Source organism: Saccopteryx leptura, chromosome 12 (assembly GCF_036850995.1).
Source record: "Saccopteryx leptura isolate mSacLep1 chromosome 12, mSacLep1_pri_phased_curated, whole genome shotgun sequence".
Taxonomy (NCBI): Eukaryota; Metazoa; Chordata; class Mammalia; order Chiroptera; family Emballonuridae; genus Saccopteryx; species Saccopteryx leptura.
The window spans coordinates 40,047,694-40,075,210 of NC_089514.1; the positions used below are offsets into that span (position 1 = coordinate 40,047,694).

At 41.3% G+C, this 27,517-nt stretch overlaps 1 protein-coding gene across 4 annotated transcripts in view; it reads right to left on the reverse strand.

Annotated features, from left to right (window-relative positions):
• LOC136383918 (HEPACAM family member 2-like) overlaps window positions 1–27,517 on the reverse strand; it is a 49,747-nt gene that overhangs the window by 17,571 nt on the left and 4,659 nt on the right. For 2 of the 4 annotated variants that reach the window (XM_066353853.1, XM_066353854.1), the window contains exons 2-7: window positions 22,640–22,990; window positions 17,856–18,140; window positions 11,425–11,721; window positions 955–1,080; window positions 843–867; window positions 713–750 (exon numbers count right to left, since the gene is read on the reverse strand). In XM_066353853.1, coding sequence (XP_066209950.1) covers window positions 713–750; window positions 843–867; window positions 955–1,080; window positions 11,425–11,721; window positions 17,856–18,140; window positions 22,640–22,990 — 1,122 coding nt within the window. The remainder of the gene's footprint in view (window positions 1–712; window positions 751–842; window positions 868–954; window positions 1,081–11,424; window positions 11,722–17,855; window positions 18,141–22,639; window positions 22,991–27,517) is intronic. The other 2 variants (XM_066353855.1, XM_066353856.1) reach the window with 2 other exon arrangements.

A 27,517-nucleotide genomic window follows, 5' to 3' on the forward strand; every position in this document is an offset into this window, starting at 1 on the left:
GGAGCCTGGCGGGGACAAAGGAGCAGCAAGCCTGTCGAGCCTCCCTTTCTTCTCTCTGGACGGAGCTGCGGGCATTGTATCTGACTTTGGGACTGAGAAAGTGAGGGAACTCTGGGCATTTTCAAAGTATAAATAGGGTCAATGAAATAGGGTTTAGCAGAACTCAGCAACGGTGGGCAAGTGACTTAATCTCTCCAAGCCTTAGCTCTCTTGCAGGTAAAGTGGAGTCGAGAGCCTTGCCCTCTGGAGTGCCTCTTACAGACTTGTGTGCCTTACATAAAACCAGTGAAGGGATAGATAGCACTCTGTAAAGTGAAGGCAGTAGTCAAAGGCAAGGGACTTAGTATTATATCAAGATTAGCTTATGTGAATGTTATTATATTGATAGTACATTATATACTGCTCACAGAATTTAGGGGACCAGGGAACGTGCACATACTCCAGTACTTTCAGCCTTGTATATACTGCATTTTCACCAATGAAATAAAAGTTGGTTTTGCATCTCATTTGCATAGTCAAACAACTTTCTTTGACTTGTTTGCTTTTCTGATGTTCTTGTTCAATAAAAAGAATCAAATGCTTCTTTTTTATCGCTTTATATTCATTTTGAAATATCTCCTAATTTTTGTGAGCAGTAATATACTAATTAATATCAACAATACTCATTAATGTACGTTACATTAATAATAGCTCCTGTCAGCCTGGCCCTTACCTGAAAATGTTCGTGTTTTTCTGTATTCTGTTTCTGGCCTGAAAAGACAAATTGGCATTTCTGTCAGTCTTACCAACTGAGGAAAAAGCATTCAAGATAAAAATTATATTCATAGAAACATATACATTACCTGCCTTCTAGCTTTTCTTTTATAACTAAAACCAAGAGAGAAATAAACAGAGTAAGATCATTTTTAGCACATATATAAAACCATTTACAACTTTTTTCTAAGTTTGACCTACCTTTGCTGGGTTGATATTTTTTCCATAGGAGAAGAAGACACGTGGATATAATAAAAAAGAGTGATATTCCAGTTATACTTGCGAAAGGGGACAACGACTTCCCTTTCTGTGCAAGCTTCTCCAGGCCTGCATGAAAGGACAGACACAGCTTTTTTTTTTTTTTTTTGTATTTTTCTGAAGCTGGAAACGGGGAGAGACAGTCAGACAGACTCCCGCATGTGCCCGACCAGAATCCACCTGGTACGCCCAACAGGGGCAACGCTCTGCCCACCAGGGGGCGATGTTCTGCCCCTCTGGGGCGTCGTTCTGCTGCGACCAGAGCCACTCTAGCGCCTGGGGCAGAGGCCAAGGAGCCATCCCCAGCGCCCGGGCCATCTTTGCTCCAATGGAGCCTTGGCTGCGGGAGGGGAAGAGAGAGACAGAGAAGAAGGGGGGGGGGGGGTGGAGAAGCAAATGGGCACTTCTCCTATGTGCCCTGGCCAGGAATTGAACCCGGGTCCCCTGCACGCCGGGCCGACACTCTACCGCTGAGCCAATCGGCCAGGGCCAGACACAGCTTTAATATGTTTACTGAAGGTAAGTAATAAATTGCTATAGAGTTGGACTTGCTCATGCTTTATCTTAAATGGGACACTACTGCAAATATATGGGAGAGAATATGAATGAGAGATGGAATGAAAGGGATGCACTTATTTTAGAACACTCAGTAAACTCTGGGGACATTCGTGATAGGAACATGTGAGCTGCCCAGGATAACACCGACATGTTGTACTAGATATGGCGAAGAGCTCGTGTCTGCCACTTTTCAGTAGCGTTTGCCAGCATTTAATTTAGATTTGTTTGATCTCACTGTGTACAACATCCCCAGATGCTAGGCTGTTCTCTCTCTCCTTCCATCTCACTCTTTTAGGATAATTCAGGTATGTGAATTTTCTAGGGGTGGTATATGATTAAAGGTATGAAAGGGGAGGTGTTTATTTTAAATACAATTTACTAATTTTGACCAATAATTTCATTGCTAAAATACAATGTGTGCATGATTGTTAAAATATAAGGTCTACTGGAAAGTTCTGTTTTTGGAATAAAACAAAATACAAATTTTTCTTACTATCAATAAACTTTATTAAATAATATAATTGCCATTATTATTAATGATTTCTTGCCAGTGTGAGGGCAATTTGTATATCCCATTTTTGAAAAATGTTTTATCTTTTGATGCGAAAAATTGAACCAGTGCTTGTTTGATATCTTCTTCATTTTTTAATTTTTTGCCCTTCAAAAAATTTTGTAAGGACAAAAACAAGTGATAGTCGGAGGGTGCTAAGTCCGGGGAATATGGTGGATGCAACAGACATGCTTCTGTAGCATTTTTCCTTGTTGAAATTCGTAAAAATTACAGTGGTGAAAATGAACTTTATCAGTAGCCATGGGTACACTATCGCTTCACACATAAGACTAACGTGAATCAACTTTGTTTTAGTTAATTTGCTACATCAGTATGTATACATTAAGTGATAAAAATAGAGAGGCACACATGCGCCAAATAAACATGTGCTTACGTGTCGAAACTTGTTGTGATAGAAACGGACAGAACTTTCCGGTAGACCTTATATTTAAAGTCCTATTTGGTGACTAAAATCTGCTTTGTTTTGCAAGTCATTCCTTTCCTATGTAAAATATGGTGCTAAGAACTAACATCTGCTGAGTGCTTGAAGTATGTCAGGCTCTGTTCTAAGAATACGTGATACGTACAGACCCACTCAATGCTCACAATAACCATGTTAGGGAGACTCTATTATTATTGTCCCCTCTTACAGATGAAGAAGCCGAGGCTGCCCTAAGTGATTCAAGTAGTACGTTGCGGAATCTGGAGAGGACCCGAGGCTCTTGACACTTTGTCCGCCTCATTTTAATGTTACTTTAACACAGATTATTAGCCAGGGCAGTGTAAACACTAGTTCCGTAGTGTAATACATTTAGTCATAGAGTTACGATATAAGTGGGGAGTAGTTGTGGCCTCCAACGCATGGGTGTAACAGGTGTCTTTTTACAGTAGGCGACAGGGATCGGTCTGGAAGTTGCCTGTCTCTGTCTAGCTTAATGTGAGAGTGAAAGTCCTGGAATGTGACATTTCTCCACAGTGGTGGCAACAGCCTGGGGAATGTGGGCGTGGTGAAGACGTGGTGGCCACTTGGCTCAGCAATAAGATTCCAGCCCGCTCGCCCTCTGTCATCTTTCACCATAAAACTGCTGAGGTCTCCAGCAGCCACGACGGAGGAAGCCTTCACCTTTCCCTGCTTTCACTGTGGACCTGTGTCCACTGTCTTCGCTTTCGATTTGAACACTTTCATTTTTCATCTTCCCAGAATCTTTTTATACTGTAGTATAGATTATATATGTCAAACTGCAGTTAAAGTCATTGAAATAATTCTATCTCTGTTAAATTCCTTATACAATGCTGTTCACAATTCCTTTTAACTCTACCTGAAAGGCTACAATCTCAGATGAGAAGTTTGTTCATTTCTGATTGCAATCAGAGAACTGTGTTTTTAAAATGTTCTTTCTTATGGGATTTCGATACTTGTGTAACATTTTTGCCTCTAAACAGATTTTAAATCAAACTCTTTTTAACTCTGAGCGGATGAAATAAATTCAAGACAGTTTAAAAGGAAATAGGATGACAATTTATTAGTTCTAGATCTAGTCTAGAACATCACAAAACTTCTTAGGATGTTGTTCCTCTTCTTCTCCTTGTTAATTTGTAGAGCAGTTTATATTCTTCCGCTGTTAGAAAGCTGACCTCTCAGTGTGGGACTGCTTCAGCACGTGCGTGGTCTCTGCGAAGGCTAAGCCTTTCTTCAGACATTGAGCTCCAACTTCACGGGTTTGTTCTCTCTGAAGAGCTGGACAGCTGTGGGAAAGCCGCTTGACTCGGAAGGTCTGGATTTTCACATTAGTAAATGAGGAGGTGAGAGGGATTGATTTTTAAGTTCTCTGTTGCTCTAATATTATACAATTTGGGGCAGCCAGAGAGTTTCACATGAAGTTTATTATGTAACTAGAACACTGTATCCATTGGCATGCTAGTCAATGAGTCCCCAAAAATTGTGTGCATGTATATATGTATATATACAAATATTATAAAATTTACTGACACTATAATTACTGTATTATAGTCTATTATTTAGAAAGAATAATAAAACACTCCATACTCTTTAATTCCCAGGATAGCTAATTGATTCTCATGGGATGCTTTGCTTTTGTTGAGCATTATGTATGTATAAAACCAAATGTACATTTTCTCCATTTAGTAGGTATACATGTATCATGTCAGTAATAACAAACATAGTAAGAAAAATTAAAGCACAACTTTTAGGTACAGATAAAAGAATAGTCTCAGAAACTAAAACATTTGCCACAGTCCCTAAATCCTAGAACTGAGACTGGATCATAAGGTTTGTTTTGACTGGAAGTTCAGTGTTTTCCTGTTAATCTGTGGTTAAGAATGGTTCTATAATTGGAAGGTAGACTCCTTGAATATTCGTTTTTTCCTTTAACCTTTTCTAACACCAGACCTGATGTGCTCTGTCTTCTGGGTGGCTGGTCTACCTTTATCAAAATTGACTAACCTCTGGCCCTTCAAAAAATATTCAGTGCTAATTTATTCTAGTCAAGTTTCTGCACTGTGCTGTACCTTGAGGAAAACTGCAGGAAAACATCTTAGTGTAGTTTCAGCCTTTTCTCCTTGTAAACTTGAAAATACACTAATACAGTAGTGATGATTCAGAGTATGGTACTTCTCGTTCTAATGGTGAAGCTGCACTCGGGCATAGTCATCTCTTTGCCACGCACACGCAGGATTCTGAGCCCTAGTGAGTTTAACATACAGTGAATGGATGGCAGGCTGAGGGGATGCCCTCCCCTTGCCACCATTTTTAACTTTTCGTCACCTTTGATATGTATGTTCTAAAATAACCAAATTTGCACATTCTGTCCGACAGAGGACGCCTCTTCTTCCCTTTCCCATTACTTCTGATTTTGTCAGACTCCTTCCTTAGCGCCCCTTTGCTCTCTCCCCTTCCCTCTGCTTGCCCCAGTCAGAGAACCACCCTGTAGTGACCAGCGCCTGTCAGCCCAAATCCTAGCTTTGCAAAGTCCTGGCGTCCTTCCCCTGGAGGTGAGGAGCAGGGGTGCGCCTTTTCTCAGAACAAGTGAGCTTTCCTGGTGGCGCCCTTCTCCTCTGGAGCATCCTGGCTCCCTGCTCCTAACCCTGCTTCACTCTGCCTCAGAATATACAAGGTTCACCGTGTCCAGCATTTGAAGTTGGCTCCCTTTCATAGACTAAAAAGTGCCAAACGTGTCAAGGACCAAATCAAGGGGCATAGGTGCTGTAGTCTCAGCTGTAGGCAAGTGTGTTTAGGAGAGATACACTTCCAAAAGCACAACTTGAGAATAAGACAGCAGGGAAATTCTTACCCTGTTGCCACAGAGAACTTAGAAAATCCCGAATGTAGCTCTGGACACATCCAGCACATTCAGGAGCCCCGGTCTTTCTCCTTTCAGAGAGCTTTCTACTCTTCTGGACACAGCATACCGTTCTCCCCATTATTCAACCATGATTGACGCATCTACCAAAGCCTTAGTGCAAATGCTACTTGCCCCCTCCTTAGGAAACAAATAACATATTAAGTGCAAATATGGGTAAGAGGTGTGGTCTCCATGGTATCGCAACCTGGCTGTTTGGAAACTGCAACCAGAACAGGACAGCCATATGCTACCAGCCAGCAGGCCTATTTCTAGATCAGAATGGAGTTCTGAGATCCCTCCCATCCAATATGTTCGCTGATCATGGCAGCTGATTCATGTCCCTAAGGCAGGGGTCCCCAAACTACGGCCCCTGGGCCACATGTGGCCCCCTGAGGCCATTTATCCGGCCCCCGCCGCACTTCCGGAAGGGGCACCTCTTTCATTGGTGGTCAGTGAGAGGAGCATAGTTCCCATTGAAATACTGGTCAGTTTGTTGATTTAAATTTACTTGTTCTTTATTTTAAATATTGTATTTGTTCCCGTTTTGTTTTTATACTTTAAAATAAGATGTGTGCAGTGTGCATAGGGATTTGTTCATAGTTTTTTTTATAGTCCGGCCCTCCAACGGTCTGAGGGACAGTGAACTGGCCCCCTGTGTAAAAAGTTTGGGGACCCCTGCCCTATGGAGAGGAAGGCGCCACATTGAGGGATGTGCTATTTTCACAGTCCACCACAGTCCCTCGTGGCAAATTCAGTTATTCTGTGCTAGATGCTCATGGGATGTCACCAAGCTCTCAGGATCTGGATGTCAGGGATATATACAGTTCTCTCTCAGTCATCTTCTCCTGTGGCCCAAGTGAAATACATCTCCTGGACACTTTAACCTGAGAAAATAGAAGATAGAAGAAAATAGTAAGTTCATTTTCCTGATTTAGGCCATTTTCCTATTCCCTTCTTTATGATAAGATGTGCAATAGAAATAAAATTTTTAAAATGATAGATTTCTCAGTATCACATACTAATGAAAAATATTTCTCTCATGTCTAAATATTTAACTACAGCTGTGTGGACCTTGGGAACTCTAATAATTTGAATCTCTTTATTAAATGAAACACTTGAATTCTAATCATACATATTTTCATTTTATTTGTATATTGCCTGGCACAATAGCGATTTAGACCCCATTAAAATTTAAAACCTGGAACACCTACATTCAAGGAAGTCCTCTATTAGCATAATAAAATTATTGTTTTTTTAAAAAAAATACAGATTCTAACTTATTATGTTAATTTTTATTCTTTCCTGGAAATTTATAATCTAGATTTTTTTTAGTAACTGATATTTCATAATTTCTCATAAATATGAGTATATATACATGTCATGGACAAACCAGAGTATCTCTCTGTATACAGCATAAAATTAGTGAAGGTGATGAGAAAACACTCTCTGTCCTGTATATATGGCATTCTTTTAGAAAGACCATAGTCTTATTGACATTCTCAGGGAAAAGCAATTTATATAGTGGTTAAAACCAAAAGCTTTGAATTCAAATAGGATTTTATTGCTTATTAGCTATACGACCTTAACCATTGCCCCGTTTTCTTTAGGGTATCTCCACTGAGATGCAGAAGGGTCAAGTAATATTTCAAATTAGATGTGAACCATAGCCCACAGTGGTGGAAGGCACCGTTGTACACAGGCAGGAAATCATAGAGCTAACTGTGACCTTCTCCAGCCTTCCTCTCCCCAACCAGAAGTCCCCAATTAAACACGTGGTTATTTCCAGACCTCATTGTTTTCTTTCTGTACTGGAGATCTCAGCGTTATCTTTGACTCCTTTCTCCTTTGCCCTCTATATCTTATTGCTGAAACCGTTTAGTGGCCACATTCTCTGTCTCCTTAAAAATAAAGAGGTTCATCTATTTCTTATAACTTGATTCTGGTTACATCAAACACAGCTTGGTTCTGAAAATATGATAACAAAAAAGGGTATGTTATCCCTCAAAATTTTTTCAAATTCTCCATGGAACTTAATACAGATTTCTCATCAGAGTGGATGGTCAGGAAGTGTTCTATTATAGTGACAAGAGATGTTCATTTTTCTTACTGTTGCTGGATATACACTTAATCTGCATTGCAGAGATTCATTCATTGAGGAATTTTTTATTTCTTTATTTTTTATTTTTCTGAAGTGAGAAGCGGGGAGGCAGAGAGATAGACCCCCACATGCACCTGACTGGGATTCCACCCAGAATGTCCACTAGGTGGCAATACACTGCCCATTCAGGGTGTTGCTTCATTGCAACCAGAGCCAATCCAGCTCCTGAGGTAGAGGCGGTGGAGCCATCCTCAGCACCTGAGCCAACTTTATTCCAATGGAGCCTTGGCTGTGGGAGGAGAAGAGAGAGATAGAGAAAAAGAAGAGGGGGAAGGGTGGAGAAGCCAATGGATGTTTCTCCTGTGTGTCCTGGCTGGGAATCAAACCCAAAACTTCCACTCGTCGGGCTGAAGCTCTACCGCTGAGCTAGCCAGCCAGGACCCATTTGGGGAACTTTTAAAAATTCAAATACATAACGAAACACATCAATAGTGTTCCTTTTCTTTGCCTATTGCTGCTGCTTTAAAGTTCTGTGGACATTTGGGGGTTGAAGTACAGCCCTAAAAGTCACAAAGCTGTCACCGAATCCCTTTGAAAAATAAGCACCTGCTCTTCTTATTTACTATAATAACAAATGCCTGGCCTCTGTGCAGGTCGGACAGGTTTTTTAGAGTTTTCAAAAGGCAGATATTTGATATTAAGACCATAGCTGTCTCTGAGTCTTAACAATAAGACCTTGATCAAATATTGGGGGCTTCTGATCTTATAAAAATACCTTCACTAAATATTAATGGAAAAAGTTTAGGCAGTGGAAAAGGCTGTGTGCATTGGCATATTATAACCTCGTTTTCACCTGCAATGAGCATGAGGAACAAGTCTAAGGTGACATTCAGATTACCAATAGACTATCTTAAATGCTTAATTATGGCTTGCTTCAAAATCAGGTTTTGGTTCCTCACTGAGGTAAAAGCTGGTGAGGCCTATTGAAAATCTAGTAAAATAGGAAGCAAAGCTGCTTACATGCCTGCTATCCAAACTAGGTATTCTCAATGCCTACCCCAGTATTTGGCCCATAATAGGTGCTAAATAATGAAGGAACGAGTCTTATTTATATCACCCTATTACGTATATGCTTTGGGATCTATAAGGGAAGTATATTACCTATTGACCAAATAAAACATAAACCAGGTGAAAATTCTAGAGCTGCATGGTCCAATATGGTAGCCACTAGACACATGTGGCTGTTTACACTGAAATTAGAATTAATATATATGAAATAAAATAAAACTTTAGTTCCTCAGTTGCATAACCATATTTTAAGTGTTTAAAAGCCAAATAAGGCTAATGGCTACCACACCTGTTAGTGTAGATACTAAACCTTTCTTTCATTGCAGAAAGTTCTACTGGATAACACTCTTCTAGACAGTGTGGTATTTTCTTCAGGTAAAACCCCCAAATCCCACCATGTCAGTATATAAATTCCAATACATTCAGATGGGTTTGCAATTGTGAATGCCCTCAACCCCTAGCCTGGGGAGGATCTCATCCACTATATATTTCTTTATCAATCTGTGGGTTTGTGATAGTCTTATAATTCTTAGTAGCACTTTAAGAGATTTTTAATAAGTTCAAAAGGCAATAGACATATATAAAAACCACCTTAAACAAGTAGTTGTTACATGTATGCTTGCTAAATATTCAGATTCTCAGATCCTAGCCGTAAGATCCTGAATCAGTAGGTCTGAGGTGTCTTAATGAAAATACATTATTAGGCCATCCCAGGGGATTTTGACGCATGTGGCCCAAGGAACATATACTGAAAAACATAGCTTATGAATTACAAGGACCATATTCTTGCTTCATTTGTTCAACAAAATGCATTGCCCCTCTCTATGTTATAGGCAGTAGTCTAGGCACCAGAGTTATAATGACAGAGAAAGACAAGATACCAATGGAGAAGGTATTGATTCTATAATGACAGAGAAAGACAAGATATCAATGGAGAAGGTATTGATTGTGGTTCCTTTTGCAATCTTGTTCCTTCAGTCATAGGTACTCTGAACACTGCTTCCTGTCCAAACTGGCTCCCAGGTGTTCCCCAAGTGGAATCTGGCTTCTTTGTATGCAAAGGTGAGTCTAGGAGGAATAGAAGTAGTGGTAGTAAAGGAAGAAGTAAAAGAGAAGAAGGTGGAAGAGGAGGAGAAAAAGGAGAGCAGGAGAGGGAAAAGAAAAAGAAATAAGGAAGGAGAGAAGAGAATGGATTTGAGAGATAGGAGTTTGAATAATTGGATGTTGGACAGAGCAGTAAGCAAGAGGAGAGTCTGAGGTGGCATTTTTATTAATGGTTCAGGTTGGTAGATAGTAGGGCCATTCACTTAAACAGAGAATACAGAAAGAATAGAAATTTGGTAGGGAAGGAAGATGCTTTAGTTTGTTGTTGTTTTGGTGATAGACAGTCAGACAGAGGGACAGATAGGGACAGACAGACAGGAAAGGAGAGAGATGAGAAGTATCAATTCTTTGTTACAGCACCTTAGTAGTTCATTGATTGTTTTCTCATATGTGCCTTGACTGGGGGGCTACAGCAGACCGAGTGACTCCTTGCTCGAGCCAGCGACCTGGGGTTCAAGCTGGTGAGCCTTGCTCAAACCAGATAAGCCTGCACTCAAGCTGACGACCTCAGGGTCTTGAACCTGAGTCCTCCGCATCCCAGTCCAATGCTCTATCCACTGTGCCACTGCCTGGTCAGGCGAAGATGCTTTAGTTTTGATGTTGGACTTGTATACTGCCTCTGGTACTTCAAAGTGAAAACTTCTGAAGGCAACTGCGTATACAGTTTAAGAAATTTAAAGATGAAGATTTGAGATGCACCAGTGTTATGAAACCATGGGAGTGAATGAGATCATACAAGAGAATAATATACTGTTTATAGAAAGAGATGAGGAAACTCAGAAGAATAGGAATTTGGTGGGCATAAATATTTTAAGCAGTGATTCTTAACCTTTTGTGGCTCCATAAACTTTCTAAAACAGGGGTCCCCAAACTTTTTAAACAGGGGGTGAGTTTACTATCCCTCAGACCGTTGGAGAGCCAGACTATAAAAAAAAAAGCTATGAACAAATCCCTATGCACACTGCACGTATCTTATTTTAAAGTATAAAAACAAAACAGGAATAAATACAATATTTAAAATAAAGAACAAGTAAATTTAAATCAACAAACTGACCAGTATTTCAATGGGAACTATGCTCCTCTCACTGACCACCAGTGAAAGAGGTGCCCCTTCCAAAGTGCGGCGGGGGCCGGATAAATGGCCTCAGGGGGCCGCATGTTTGGGGATCCCTGTTCTAAACATCAGATGATTTTGAGAACATCCACAGATCTCCAGTGTTTAAATTATGAAGGAGTAGAGGAAGCACATGAAGGACAGTGAGATGGGGAGTCAAATACTAGGAAATCCAGATTTCCAACTCATGGAAATTTGTTCATCTTTCCTAATGCAACACTAGATATAAATATTTTAAATGAGTAGCCTGCTTCTGTTATATTCCTGTTTGTAAAATCAGGAAAGCAAGGATGCATATTTCTAAGTACATAATTTATTGAATTCTCTTTTTCTGGGTTCCTCAGCATTAGCAATTGGATTCCTTCTCCATTCTGTTTCAGGTTTTCTTTCTTTGATTCATTGAAGCTATGGTTTAGTTAGCTCAGGAAAAAGAGTTTCTTAGAGTATATTATCAATCCCACAATGGTGCTGTCTTCCACATAGTTATCCAATAGAGGTGGAATAAGGCCAGCATGCATCTGTGTTTCACTGGGAAATCTGCCTTTAATGTCACACTTACCTACAGAAGTGATGATGACGGTGAAACGAGTTTCATCTTGCCTTCCAGTTACGTTGTTGTAAGCACAGCACACATAGTCAGTTGTCTTCCGGGCTACTTTCTCCGACACAACTTTCAAGCGAGGTCCGTGCTTAATGACATATGTTGTATTGTCAGTCCTCTGGATCCAGGAATAGGTGTTGGGAGGATACGAATCAGCAGAACAATCAAACAAGATGGCTTCCCCAATGTCAACAGTAAATACTTCCCCTACTTTTAGTCCTCTATCAGAATTAACTCGAAGTCCATAAGGTCCATCTGCATTAGTTGAAAAAAGATAAATAAGTGACATAAGTAATCATGACATAGTTTATAAATTTGAGAGAGCTTAGCAACATTTTATTCTCTATGAAAGTTTTCAGGATAAACTTGGATGAATAGATGCTTATTTAGACTCCCAGTAAATGATAAGGACCTAAAAATGTTCTATTCTGATATCCATTGAAACAATAATAATAATTTTTATTTATTTATTTATTTGAGGGAGGCGGGGAGAGAGAGACAGGAACATCGAGCTGCTCCTGTATGTGCCTTGACCGGGGAATTGAACCAGCAACCTCCGTGCTCTGCAATGACGCTCCAACCAACCGAGCTATCCAACAAGGACTTAATATTTTTTTGATTGATTTTTAGAGACAGAAAGAGGAAGTGAGAGAGAGGGGAGGGGGAAAGGAAGCATTTATTTGTTGTTCCACTCAGTCGTGCATTCATTGATCACTTCCCATGTGTGCCCTGACAAGGGATTGAACCAGCAATCTTGTCGTTTCAGGGTTAAGGTTTCACTCTTAACCAACTGAGCTAACTGGCCAGGGCCACTAATAATTATTTGAGATGTGATTGAACTTAATGAAATAGTAAAAGCCTTGAAACTGAGTCTATACAATTTTACAGACACTGTTGTCATAATCATGTGCTAAGCTTTTGTGCAATGCATTGATAAATACGCAATCTTGTTAGACAAATAAAATCTTTCTGAAACAGTAATTACATTTTAAAGCATTTTAAAAATAAATTATGGCCACTGTTTTCTCTTTGACAATTGTACTTTGAGTACTATATATTTTTTGTCAGTACTAGATTATGTCATATAAATATTTATAAAATACATAGTTTCACATGAAACATAAATTTGTGCAAATAGATAAAGGAATGGTCCCTATGTGCATATTTTCACGACAGTTTAACAGTTAACAAATTTTAAAAATTCCTCTTCAAAAGGTAAGCCTAGAATTCCATTTGGAAAAAAAAATACGTCTTCATTATTATTAACAAATATTCATTGATCATCAATAAACTACTTAATCATGGATATCCCATGTGTTTTTCCTCACACTACAATATTCCTTTAGCATTTTGCTATTTTTGTAGCAACAGATTACCTGCAGATGAAGATACATTTCCCATTGCTTTCTTCAGAAAATAAAGAGAGAAGAATTAAAAAAACATATATTTCTCAGCTAGATAGGTTTTTCTCATTCAATCTTTAGCCTGGCTTAAATTCTAAAAACTCCAAGGTTTAGGCATGATTGTGCCCATTTTTTAGCCGATCATAAGCAATATTTATTGGATACTTGCCATTTGGAGGCACTTCATTTATATATACAAGGACATTTAATTTTTAAAGCAGACACATGAAGTAGATGTTGTTATTATTAATTTTGCCTTGTTCACATAGATAATACATACCATAGCTAGGACTCTAAAATACATGCATTTTCTCATTCATATTATCTCTCCAAAAAATGTAAGGGATATGACTTTCTATATCACAAGTTTCTTTTAATGTAAGTAGGTTGACTAGACGACTGGTTGTTTAAGTTGTTTTTACCTTTGAATCACAATGATTCAACGCTGTACTGGTAAGCCATTCCCAGAGTATTCCCAATTAGGTCAGCATTTTCTCACCAATCTACCATTGGGGAAACAAATTTCTTAATATATAACAGAAACTGGAAGCAAAAAAATGAGTTATATTTATCTAGGGAACATTCAGTTTGCACATATTTACTTCCTAAAAGCACACAGACATCTGGATGAAACCCATAGATCAATGTGTGTACATGGGATGATACTGTTTTCAGAAAGCAAACACAGACGCTTGAAGTAACCAGGAACTGGAGATGGGGCATTAAAGTGGAGAGAAATGAATGTCCCTTTCCTGTGACTGCTCTAGAACCCTGTCATACTGTCCTCTTATTTCAGGCTGTGATGTGGTCTTGGGAAACCACTGTTTTAGAGCTGTGTGCTGTATAAAACGGAACCTCCTTATTCTGTTATCTCAGGGCCAGTGCAGCAGCAGCGTCCCTCCAGTTTGTCATCACGGATAGAAGATTAGGGCAGAAAAGGCCACCACATGGTTCATGTAGTAGAAAACCAGTGGGGAGGATCATCTGAGGTCTGGCATGACAATGGGCCCAAGTCTGTGCACAAAAACTAAAGTCTGAGCGCGGAGCAGGACAGATAAAGAAGAGACTTGTGGTCATAAAAATATAGCCATTCAGTTAAAGCCTCTGCCTTCCCACTGTTTTCAGGTTTATAGATTGCGACTGTACAAACCAATTGCCTGATAATTCCACACACATAAAGATGAGTGATAATTTGTTCAAAGTGTGCTGACATTACTTGAAGCTTTTTTTGGAAACTCCTCATTTTAAAATTGCCTTAGGACCTCGCAACATAATGGAATAGTCTCAAAAATAGTAATTTTTTTATTTTGGAAAGTGGGTTTGATTTGTAGAGAAAGCCTAAAGTCTTTTAGAGAGAAAGCTGATGATAAGTTTGATCATCTAGAAACATCACTTTAGTTTAAAATAAAACATGCTTCTACACAAAGGAATCTGGTTATCTTACCTTACTTTCTCTAGACATTTATTATGATTTTTCTACTTCCCCATATTTTGGGTTTTATGATTGGTCTAATCTTTTGTCCTCTCTCTGTCTTACTTACAGGGGGCCCTTGGATTATGAAAAAGTGCCATTCCTATGACAGTGACGTAACCCTAGTTTTTGTGTAAGTCGAAACACACCCTATCCTAAGTCACTTAGCTATCCTAACACAGTTGTAAAATCATAATCTAGAACAGAAAAACACAACTAAGCACAGAATAAGAATACTGCATATTCTACTGTGCACAACCAAACTAGTTCACCCACCTAGTCTATAAGTACGATGCTAATGGTGTAAGCCGACACACTCACGTCTCCAGTTTTTAAAGTTTTTAAGGGAGTGAGCATTGTAAACTCAAAATGTCGTATGTGGATACCGTCATCACCTGAGGACTCCCTGTGTATGCTATATCTGGCTCTTCATAGTCAGAATCAAACACCCCAAACTCCCCCAGCCCTTGCACTAGCATTTCTTACAGTTCTAAGAACCTCACATCTGAAGCATTTTAGTTGCTTTCTTCTGATATGACTTCTTAAACTGTAACCTATTTAGTTTGATTATATAAGAAACACATGTTCATTGCAGAAAATCTTAAATTTCAGAGAACCACAGAGGTGAAACGTAATTTCACCACTCACAGAATGGATACCCATATTTCACTGCATGATCAAGTCCTTCCATTCTCTCTCTCTTCCCCCCTCCATCCCTCACATCTACACACTGCTTAAACCAGGGGTCCCCAAACTACGGCCCCGTGGGCCGCATGCGGCCCCCTGAGGCCATTTATCCGGCCCCCACTGCACTTCCGGAAGGGGCACCTCTTTCATTGGTGGTCAGTGAGAGGAGCATAGTTCCCATTGAAATACTGGTCAGTTTGTTGATTTAAATTTACTTGTTCTTTATTTTAAATATTGTATTTGTTCCCGTTTTGTTTTTTTACTTTAAAATAAAATATGTGCAGTGTGCATAGGGATTTGTTCATAGTTTTTTTATAGTCCGGCCCTCCAGTGGTCTGAGGGACAGTGAACTGGCCCCCTGTGTAAAAAGTTTGGGGACCCCTGGCTTAAACTCTATTCTCTTCTTAATCCGCCACGATCTTACTTCCTTTTTCACTAGACTTCAGGCCGACCATGCTTTACTTTGAGGTGTAGCCTGGTGCCTTACTCGTGGGAATGAACGGTCCAGCTGAAGACATCTGGAGTGATGTAGTGTGGCCTCTGACTCTGACAGGGAAAGCAGAGGATAATTCTGTTTTGACTTTGGATTATGGCTCAGTTTCTTGCCCTCGGCAGAGAACTCCTAATAGAAACAAACCTTTTGCCTCAGGAATGACCTTTACTAAATGACTTGTAAGATCCCATGTTATCTGTTCTCTTTAACAATTTATGGCTGGGCGGGAACAGTGCCTTAGTTTTCATCATGGTGCTGCTTGCCACCCTGCTTGGGAGCAGATGGTAAGTATTTACTGTGAATGACCTTTTTTTTCTTTCTTTAATTTTTATCACTTAGAGTACTTCCCTGCAGCGGTGCCATATGCTACACACAAAATGCAGTGGTTACTGGGTTATTATTTACAACTGGAGCTGGAAGGCGTATACATTTCATGACCTGCAAGTGAATATTTATCTGAATTACTGGCTTGACATTATATTCCACCAGGACCAGTACCGGATTTTGACATCATAGCCTCATAAATATGTGGTCAATTTTGATAGATAATGTTATATGTTTTTTTCTGCCAGAATAAAAAATAATTCTTGCTTTCATAAAGGAAGTTGTCATAGAAACAGTGCCTTAGAAAAACAGAGTAGGTGATCCGTGCTGAAATCCTAAGTTATGATGTGGACTTCTATGAAGCAATACTGCAATGTGACATTTCCCAGGTTATTGAGGAACTGTGGTAAAGGTCAGAAAAATAAATGACAACGAAGGACCAGAGCACTTTGAGAAGCAGTTGTCTTATGACGGGAAAATAGCCTCCCTGCAGCTTCGTTAAGTAACACTGGAAGGGATATGAAGGAAGGCAATCCTTTCTGGTTTAGTCCAGTTCAAGAAATCTCAATTGCGTTCTTCATCTGTGTCAAGTATTGTCCTAGGGATACAGAAACGAATAATGCAGAGCTCCTCTTTAGAGTTAGGGCACTGATGAGGGGAAGAGACTCAAGGAAAATGCAACGCAGTGAGCACCAGGGGAGAGGCGAGCGTGGGGTACTGCAGGAGAGTGACCCCTCGTGGCATCAAAGAGGAGACAAAGTCAGGCAGGTGAGCCTTTCTGGAGAAGACACGAAGGAAGAGTATGTAACCTGGGCTTCTAAGCAGGTAAAGAAAGAAGAGGGAACGATGTCAACTAAGGCACCTTTTTCCAGATGGCATGGAATGATAAAAGTGTTGATGTCACATCAACAGAAAGGATAAATGACAAATCTTCAGATTATATATTTTATTTAATTCTTATGACACAAAACCAAGAAAACAAACAAACAAAAAGACAATAAAATAGGGCTAAAGTAATGACAGCAAGAAAAATTAACAAATGAACAAGTTTGGGTTGTGTTTCTGTGTATATATTACATATGTTCTATGCATGTTTCTATAGGTAATAATTACTTAGGATAGACAAGACAATGATAGTTGATTTTTGAATCAAATCAAAATGTTAGTGAGTGAATAAATGAGTGAATGAATGAATATAATTAAGTAGTGTTGACCAAGTGAAGGCTTTTGCATTTGAGTGCAAAAATAATCAAGGAAATAAATTAATACTACATTCACAATTATCTCATCAAAAGAGTAAAAATCTTAAATCATGCAGTTTATTCATCTTTAAAACGTGTCAACAGAACCCATATTTGTAAAATTTCTCAATATGTCTCCAAAACATACGGTAAATAGAGAGCTCTTGTTTGGGTTGGTAGTGATGTTATGACATGAACTGAAGAGTTTGATGAGCTTTACATGAGGTTAAACAGCAGCAGAAGAAGAACAGAAGCAAAGAAAATTGAAATCTGAAGGCATTACTGCTCCCTGGGAAACTGAATACCTTAGTGAGGAATGCTGAAGTCTTCTCTGACTAGGATCCTTCCTACACCCTGACTCTCCGAGTGCAGCTGAGGACATGGCGGAGAGGACAGCCAGCTACAGGGCACATCTGTCTCCTGGTTAAGATGACCAACTTTTCCTCCTTGGGGATGAATTTCCAAGTGCCTTCTGCATAGTTCTTGGTTCTTGAAATTGAGGTTCCTATTTTCCACTAGAAAGAAGGTCACGCAATGCCCTAAGTCACAAACTGTATCATGAAAGACCCCTGGCCAAGTGTCTTAAATTGAACTTCAAGAAATAGGATTGTGCAAATAAATATATTTCATGATAAGCCAGTACCTAAGAGGTGTGATTACACTGCACAATAATAATAATAAAACTGAGATGACATCTGGTGTTGATGGTCTCTGTGACTACCCTCGTGAGAACCTCCTAGAAGAAAACTCATGATTTTTTTTAAACTTACAGTATATGGTGGGCATAATGATGTCACTTTCCATCTCACTGACAGCGTTCTTCACCAGGCAACTGTAATTCCCAATGTCTTCTTTGGTCACCGGAGCAATATGTAGAACATTGTTTTGGGGAGAAAAGGAGTTGGTGGAGCTGGTATGGACAGGTCTCCCATTCTTTAGCCACTGGTAAGCCAGCCGGGTGCCCCTGTCCACGAGGCACGTCAGGGTCACGTTCCCTACATACTCCACAGCCCCAGAGGAAGGCTGAATCTGCACCACTGGTTTTGTGACAGGGTCTGCAATATCAAGAGAGACAAATGATTTTTATCACCACAACGTTATCATACAAATCTATGAGGTCTCTCAAATACTTAATCCTGGGGAATTGATTCTATGGTTTTACACTTTGTAAATGTAGATAGTTTGGGCACTAATTAAAGAAGAGAATAGAGAAGTTATGGAAAATTGAAAATAATTAAACATAAAAATATCATTTACAGCAGAAATAAGCGCCTTCTAGAACTTATTCTTCAAGGATTTTCTAATGAAAACCTTTATAGATGAGCAGTTAGTGGTTGAGAACATCACTTTCTTCTTTCCTGTTTGTGTGCTTGCCAACACTACAAACGTGTGCTGTCACAGCCAAAATCAACACAGTCAGACCTTTCTTGGTTTGTCCTAAGTCCCAAGAGCAGTTGGTGGGGTGGATGTGGTCAACCCAAATTTTCCTCTCCCATTTGCAAAATATAAAGCTCATATATGTTATAGTTGTGGGGAACTGAGGGAAAGTTTTAGAGAATCATATATGTACCAATTACTTTTCCTTTTATGTGAATGAACTAACTAATTCTGTATTTCAGTTGCTGTGCATGTGTGTTGCAACTCTACGTTTATCATTAACAAACCAATGCCTGCCTACATGTCAAACTAACTTAATCTGAAAATAGGATAATATGTGTTACTGGGGTTACATCAATTTAGAGATATAAAGGACAAATCCAATAAAAATTCCTCTTGGAAATTGAAGACATAAGAAAACAGTTTATGTCATGAGTCTGATACACTGTAGTCACATAACATCTGTCCAGTGAGTACATTTCCAAGACAGTCTGTATTTCGTCCCTGAGTTTTAACTCTAAAATTGTTGGATAAGGGTGGAAATTACGTGAGTGTCCGCAAGTGTTTTCAGCAGCCTTCATTAATTTTTGAGGTTCCTGACTTTGTTAGTAAAGGATGATGACTTGCCCGGAGTCACATAGCAGTCAGCGGCAAATGAGGAGGGTTTCAGTCTGGCGCTGTTTCTTTCCAGCGTTTTAGAGAGAAACGTTAATAACCTCTTCTGCGTATGACGACAGGACACGGGGAGAGCGAGGTGATACATGGTGACAGATGATTGGCTCCCATACAAGATTTCAATTTCCCATCAAGCTTTTCACTGGGGTTGATGTATCTTAGGTAAATCTGTCTTGACTCATACAACTTCCTACACTGGGAAACATTTATTACGAAACACACTGGCCCAAGGCTTCAGCCCAGAGAGATGGGAAAGTACGGAAAATAAGAAGGGGAGTTGAAAGGGCAGCCAGTGGACCAGCTGAGTAATTCTGTGGCCTCCGGTCTTTCTCAAGGTGCATACAAGCAATTGGCTTGTGTACTGAATTTAATCCTTTCCCTTTCCTGGCAGGGACAAAGGATTTGGAATAGCTCTGTTTACATTAATATGATTTAAAAAGAAAAATGAGTTGTGAACATTTATTACATCAAAAAAACATGCTTCAAATATTTCTGTGTGTGGAATTATACATGGTATGAGATAACTCTAATAGGTAATATATCAAAGGTCTCGTGTGGGGAGAATCAGTCATTAGAATACATGTCAGTATTGTAATCACACATTTGCCTAACATAGTGTAAGTCAGATGTGGAAGTTTCCTGAGACCTTCTGCATGGGCCCTAAACCCTTACTAAGGCTTTGGTTGCCTTTCTCTAAACAAATTCAATTTTACCAAACATCAACAAGTAATAGATGCTCTATTAAATGTTTTGGGAAGAGAGAAATACTAAACAGGATAACTCCCTTTTGAATTTTCTTCTTTTCTTTTCCCAGATTTGCTCTCCAGGCATCTGTTTCCACGTCCTGTGGATTTGCTCCCCTGAAAATCTGCTCTCCAGTTGCCACTCGTCTACCCCACAGACATACACTGAGCACCTACCAATGGCCAGCAACTGGGTTAGGCACTGAGGACAAAGCAGAAAATAACACAAGTCCCTGCCCCATGGACCTTACATTCTATGTTAGGAAGAGACACAGTGAACAAATAAAAATATATACTGTGTTGAGTGAAAGTACATGCTATGAGAAGAAATCAATTATTGTTTTTAAAATTATGTTTAAATTTAAAATTTTTTTAAATTCAGTTAGAGAAGGGGAGGCAGAAACAGACTCCCGAGTGCCCCCTGAGCATATCCACCCAGCGAGCCCACCAAGGGGAATAATCTGCCCGTCTGGGTTGTTGCTCCATTCCTCAGCAACTGAGCTCTTCTTAGTGCCTGAGGCAGAGGCCATGGAGCCATCCTCAGCACCCAGGGCCAACTTGCTCTAATCGAGCCATGGCTGCAGAGAAGCAAGAGGGGGGAGGGGTAGAGAAGCAGATGAGCGCTTCTTCTGTATGCCCTGCCTAGGAAATGAATTTGGGATGTCCACATACTGGGCTGACACTCTACCACTGAGCCAGCTGCCCATGGCCTGAAAAGAACTCAAGATAAAGATTTCTCTCTCCCTCTCTCTCTCTCTCTCTCTTTCTGTGTGTGTTTGGGAGTGAGGTTATACTTTATATAAGGTGGTCAGAAAAGGCTTCACAGACAAAGGGACATTTTGGCTGAGACATAAACCAAATAGGGAAGAGAACCATGCTGTTGTCTAGGAGAAAAGCAATCTCGGTAGAAGGACAGCAAGTACAAAGGTCCTGAGGTATGAGTGTCTTTGGCCTGTTGCAGGAAGAACAAGGAGGCCAGTCTGACCACAGCAGAGTGAGGGGAAGTGAGGTGGGGAATGAGGTTACACAGATGTTGGGTCTGTTGGGGAGATCATGGTGGACCTCATAGGCCTTGGTTAGGACTTTGATTTTTATTCTGAGGGAGAGAGAAGGCTACGGGAAGACTTTAAGCTCCAGGAGCAGGAGCAGGGGAGCTAGGACTTTGCTTTTTATTCTGAGGGAGAGAGAAGGCTACGGGAAGACTTTAAGCTCCAGGAGCAGGAGCAGGGGAGCTAGGACTTTGCTTTTTATTCTGAGGGAGAGAGAAGGCTACGGGAAGACTTTAAGCTCCAGGAGCAGGAGCAGGAGCAGGGGAGCTGCTAGGTGGCAGGCTTTCAGGAGAGTCCAGGCCACAGCCGGTGGGGGTGGGGGTAGAGCAGGCAGTTAGGGGGGAGAAGTGGGGGAACTGTACATTTTGAAGGTGAAGCTGACAGGATTAACTCATGGACTAGATGTGGGACCTTAGCAAAAGGGGAGGATCAATGGTGATGGCAAGGTTTTGGCCTAAATAATTGATGGAATGGAGTTGGTAGTTATGAAAATTTAGAAGAAATATTGTTAAAAATGGGTTAGGAAGGGGCCCTGGCCGGTTGGCTCAGTGGTAGAGCGTCGGCCTGGTGTGCAGGAGTCCCAGGTTCGATTCCCGGCCAGGGCACACAGGAGAAGCGCCCATCTGCTTCTCCACCCCTCCCCCTCTCCTTCCTCCCTGTCTCTCTCTTCTCCTCCTGCAGCCGAGGCTCCATTGGAGCAAAGATTGTCTGGGCGCTGAGGATGGCTCTGTGGCCTCTGCCTCAGGCGCTAGAGTGGCTCTGGTCGCGACATAGCGACGCCCCGGATGGGCAGAGCGTCGCCCCTGGTGGGCGTGCCGGGTGGATCCCGGTTGGGCGCATGCGGGAGTCTGTCTGACTGTCTCTCCTCGTTTCCAGCTTCAGAAAAAAAAAAATACAAAAAAAAAAATGGGTTAGGAAGGAAAACTGAGAAGTTGGGCTTTGGACATAGTATATTTAAGGCATGCTACTTAAGTACCTCGATAAGGAAAATAAACGTCTGAAAGTTAGCTGATCCCACTCTCCCTTAGTAAACATTTCCCACAATTTCTACTGTTCCTTAATTATGGCCCCTGAGCAGGTCTCATCTGCCCCCGCACAGTGTGCCAAAATGAAAGTCTTCACATGACAAGCTGAGGGTTCTTGCCAGGGTGCATTCTGCTACTGAGAAAATAAAACTTTCTCCATCTCATTATAGTATCAACTTTTTTTTTAATCTTTTTTTTTCTATTTTTCTTTATTCATTTTTAGAGAGGAGAGAGAGGGAGAGAGAGAGACAGAGAGAGAGAAGGGGGAGGAGCTGGAAGCATCAACTCCCATATGTGCCTTGACCAGGCAAGCCCAGGGTTTTGAACTGGCGACCTCAGCATTTCCAGGTCGATGTGTTATCCACTGCGCCACCACAGGTCAGGCAGTATCAACTTTTTACATGATAGTTTCCAGGCAAACAAGTGATAAGCCCTACTTATTGCTTGATTACCTCTAGCCGGGCAACTATGCATATCCTTATTTAATGTGCATGTCTTATTTAATCCTCAGAAAGCCTCATGAGGTAGGTAATTGTCATTCATGCTATGAGACACTGAGGCTTTTTGGATAAATTAATTTGGCCAAAGTTGGAGAGCCGAGATCTAAAGCCCAGGTAGGCTAATCTCCTGAGTCATTGCTAAGTGCCCTGCTACCAGCTGTCCATGTCACTCATAGTGGACTTACCATCAACAGTGACTTGTATCTTCTGACTCGCTGACAGGGTTCCATTGCCCTGAATGTTGACCTTCATGATGTAATTGCCTTCATCAGTGAACTGCAGTGGGTTGATGAGCAGAGATGCATTGGGTGGCCTCATGGTGAACTTTTGTTGGTATTCCAAGTCAGGAACTACAGACTTGTTCACAGAGCCCAGCACGTATTTGGGCATTGTGTGGTGTCTCTCAAACAGCCATATGATCTGGATGTCCGATGCCGGAGTGTGGAATCCATAGTGCACAGGGAGGTAGAGAGCCTGACCCCTGATGCCATGGACGGTGTGTGATGGCACCACCACCTTCAGCCCCGAGCAAGTGCCTGTTACAAAGGAAAGGAAGGCAGTGAAGGCCTTGAGCCACATTTCACAACCTAAAGAGACCCTGCAGGGAGAACCGGATCAAGTGATAATTCCTTTCAAAGAAGACAGGCTTCTAGGCACTGACCATTCTAGTACTGGCTACCTGTCGAGGTAAATATTTGTCTCCGAAACCTGCATTTTAAAAACTCCACCCAAAGACTGTGTGGATTGTATGACTTCTTTAGTGAAAAGCAGAAGTTATTATCTATAACTGTTAAAGAAAAATAAGAAAAGGAGAACTGGGGAAAATTATTAGTTCTAAAGTCCATGAAAGCTTTAAAAACTGAAATTGTGATTTGATTAATGTCTGAGTCATATCGTATGTAATCAAGCTATGTGATTTGAGAACACTGAGGGGGCTACTTCCTCTAAAAAATCTTCTTCCAGAGTCTTCTGAAATGGCTTAATAGTCCATTATTGGAAGTTTTTTCTTTCAGCCAAAACCTTGCCAAATACAAATATCCCAAGGAGAGTGACATGACATCATTATCAGCCATGGTCAGTTATTCCTGCCCAGAGGCAGGAATCTGGCTGGTGTGTTTGAGAAACAGCAAGAGACAGGAGTAGATGGAGCAGAGAGGAAGAGGAGGAGGAGTATGGTTTGTTAGGTGTACTCTAGCTGCTGTGAGAATAGACAAAAATATGGGCAAAAGAAGAAGTAGGAGACCACGTAGGTGACTACTGTAAAGTGGACAAGAGGTGATTGTGCTGGAGACCAGGATGACAGGAAAAGATATCGTGGGAGGGCCTGTGGGGTAAACAGGATTTGATGACACACTGTGGGTGGGATGAAGAAACCAAGACGGGACAGTCAGGAATGATTCCAAGGTTGCTGACTGATCAATTGGAAGAAGGGAGCTGTCATTTATTCATGGACAACTAATTCATTAATCATGGGGAAGACTGTGGAGAGAACAGATTTTCTGGGGGAAGGTCAGGAGTCAGTTTTGGACATGTTCACTTCATTTTATCTTTATTTATTTATTGATTTTAGAGAGAGAAAGGAAGGGAGAAAGAAAAAGAGAGAAAGAGAAATATAGATTTGTTCTACTTATTTATGCATTCATTGCTTGATTGTTGTATGTGCCCATACCAGGGATCGAACCTGTAACCTGGGTGTTTCGAAATAACACCTAACCAACTGGACTACCCAGGCAGGGCTAGACATGTTCATTATAGATGCCCATAGACATCCAAGAGAGAATATTGAAAGAATATGCTAGGCATGAAAGCCTGATTACAGTGGGTTTAAGAGGGAACGAGGGCCCTGGCTCCTGGCCTCCTATTGTTATAAAGTACCACACCCCAGATTCTGAAAGGCACTGTAGCTCATTTCATCGAGTTCATGTAGAGACATCCAGTCCAGATGAATTTTGAAACAGTGCCACAATTGGCCCACCATGAAAGCTGGAACGCCCACTAGGAGGCGGGAGGGACCAGGTTGATCAGCACTGCAAAAGTGGGCGGTTTTTATAAAAAGGTTCGCCATCACGTTTCTAGGCTAACCTTTATTTTAGATTTAAAATGGAATGACCTATTGTTCTTGCAAGCCAGAAACTTCTACATTCTTCTCCCCCCCCTCCCTAAAGGAGGGATGGGACAGGAAAGCCTGATAGGAAAGCCTGACCTTTCCTCCCAGAATATTAATATTAATTTTCAGCTATTTGGTACCTTACAACACTGTCTGCCTGGGTGGTTTTGGCCCCTGTACTCAGTGCTGTGTCTAAATGTTTCTTTCTAGTTTCTGGCAGTTAGAGATTTCCCCATCTTTACCTTGAGCCATGATAGATTATTTTATTTTATCTAGCATTTGAGTGTATTTGTGATAAAGAAGAGATTCATCCTTAGTTTAGGTTACCATGTTGCTGAAATTCTAATTAAAATCTCTTTGCTTCAAAATCATTTAAAGGCCCTGGCCGGTTGGCTCAGTGGTAGAGCGTCGGCCTGGTGTGTGGGGGACCCAGGTTCGATTCCCGGCCAGGGCACATAAGAGAAGCGCCCATTTGCTTCTCCACCCCCCCCCTCCTTCCTCTCTGTCTCTCTCTTCCCCTCCCGCAGCGAGGCTCCATTGGAGCAAAGATGGCCCGGGCGCTGGGGATGGCTCCTTGGCCTCTGCCCCAGGCGCTAGAGTGGCTCTGGTCGCGGCAGAGCGTCGCCCCTGGTGGGCGTGCCGGGTGGATCCCGGTCGGGCGCAAGCGGGAGTCTGTCTGACTGTCTCTCCCCGTTTCCAGCTTCAGAAAAATACAAAAAAAAAAAAATCAAAATCATTTAAAAAGTAGCAATAAGGTACCTACATCATATGAGCATTTGAAACAGTGAGTGAGAGGGAACGGAAGGAACTTAAATGTGAAGTATTTCGAACAGTAGGAGAAAAAAGAAAGAATGGAAAGGAAATTGGAGACAGTGAGTATAGACAGCACTTCTGTGAAGTTTTGCCATTAAGGAGAGCGGGAAAATGTTGAGTTTTTTTCTTCTTTTTTACTTAGGATGGATGGAAACAGCTTGTTGGTAGCTGTTGGAATGATGTGCTAGAAAGAGAAATCTTGATGAAGCAGAACACAGATGGGTGAAGACGGAAAGAAATGTGCAGTGAGAAGAGATGGGAATTTGGGCACAAATACACATCTTAAAATTGTTATCAAAAAGAAAGAGTTCATCCAGCTGGCGCCAGAAGAACCAAACACTGAACACTGATAACTGCAGTGGGAAATGAGTGGCTAGTTTACTATGTATGAGGACTGGAAGCTAATGCTCAAAAGTCTGGACTCCCCGATGACACGCAGGATGCAGATTATATAGAGCAGATCACAGGACACTGTGGCTTAGAGGCTCAGGGTTGTGTTGGGAGCTGACTGGTCATGACTCATTTCTTCAGGTCTTGAGGCCAGCTCAGGCCTGCTCTGGCATCCCTCTGTCTGGTTTCAAGAAAAGTTGCCAGGGGGTCATTCCACTTTAGGGCTCAGGAACTGAAATATAACTTAGGTCAAGATACAATCTTTAGCTTATCATACTTTGTGACCCTTAGTCAAGGTGTGGCCATTGTTTCTGGCTGCCTAAGGGGGCTAATGACTTGTAAGGAAGAAGGCCAAGGCTTACAGGGCATGCTGTGAAGAAACTGCATAGTGTGTTGGGGATACATATTAATTCAAATTATACATCAAATCAGGTTTCACAATTTCAACTTCCACATCTACAAAACATTTATCTTCTTTGATTGCTTCCTCTTTTGATCCCTACTAGGAAGGAGAGCTTTAAGCTTTATCTAAGTCTTGTTATGAAAAGCCATCAATATTGGGGCAGGAAAGGTATAAGGGATTGTTATGCACTGATTTCTTTGGAGAAAGTGAAAGATGTAGGCCTGTTTCTACAAGGTATCACATTCTACGGACTGTAAATTTCTTCTCTCTTTCCTTCCCAGGGAGAGCTGGGCACAGAGCTTCCCATGGTTCTGGTCTGTGGTTAGCTGGAAGCAGCAGGGAGTTAGAGCAAAGGACTCAGGAGGAGGAAGCGCAGAGAGGAAGTCAGAAGAGGTTAAAGGGAGAAGGAGCTCCCCCCACCCTCGGTGCGCAACCAAACCTGACTGTATGGATTCAAGTTAGGTGACGCTGTGGGTAAATAAACATGTGTCTCACAGTCTCCTGGGCTCTGTGTGTGTTTGTGGTTGACTTGTTATTTTTTTTATTATTTTCTGATAATGGATTGTACCTGCACATTCATTTTAGTGATTTGGTCCATAATAAAAGTTACAAAAGTAAGAGGATTTGCTTCTGTTTTCTTTTCTGGAAAGTGCGAGAATGTTAAATTTGTAGTTGTTCCCAATGTAAGTCATTAGGGAAAGGAGGAAGTGGTTGCTGGGAATTGTGAAGAGGAGGTACAGTGGATTTTAGAAAAGGAGTAATGGTTTCTGGAAGGAAACCGTGAGAGAGAGACAGGAAGGTGAGAGTAAGTCTAGGACTTGAACTCAGGGAGGCCTGAGATATGTGAGGCAGAGGCTGACAGAGGGGAACAGGGCTCTGGACGTCATGGACTTAGAAAGATACCAGGGAGTTGGATGGAGGAGCAGTACAGGGAAAAAGATTGTGTCAGTATATGTGTTATCTGCACAAGACAACACACATGTACATGCCTTTCACTGAAATGGGTGCTAGGAAGCTCCTGGTAAGCAATAAATAAAAACTAGCTTTTTTTGCCTGACAAGGCAGTGGTGCAGTGGACAGAGCATCAGACTGGGATATGGAGGACCCGGGTTCGAGACCCTGAGGTCGCCAGCTTGAGCACGGGCTTCTCTGGTTTGAGCAAAACTCACCAGCTTGGACCCAAGGTCGCTGGCTCGAGCAAGGGGTTACTCAGTCTGCTGTAGCCCCACGGTCAAGGCATATATGAGAAAACAATCAATGAACAACTAAGGCAGTGGTAGTCAACCTGATCCCTACCGCCCACTAGTGGGCGTTCCAGCTTTCATGGTGGGCGGTAGCAGAGCAACCAAA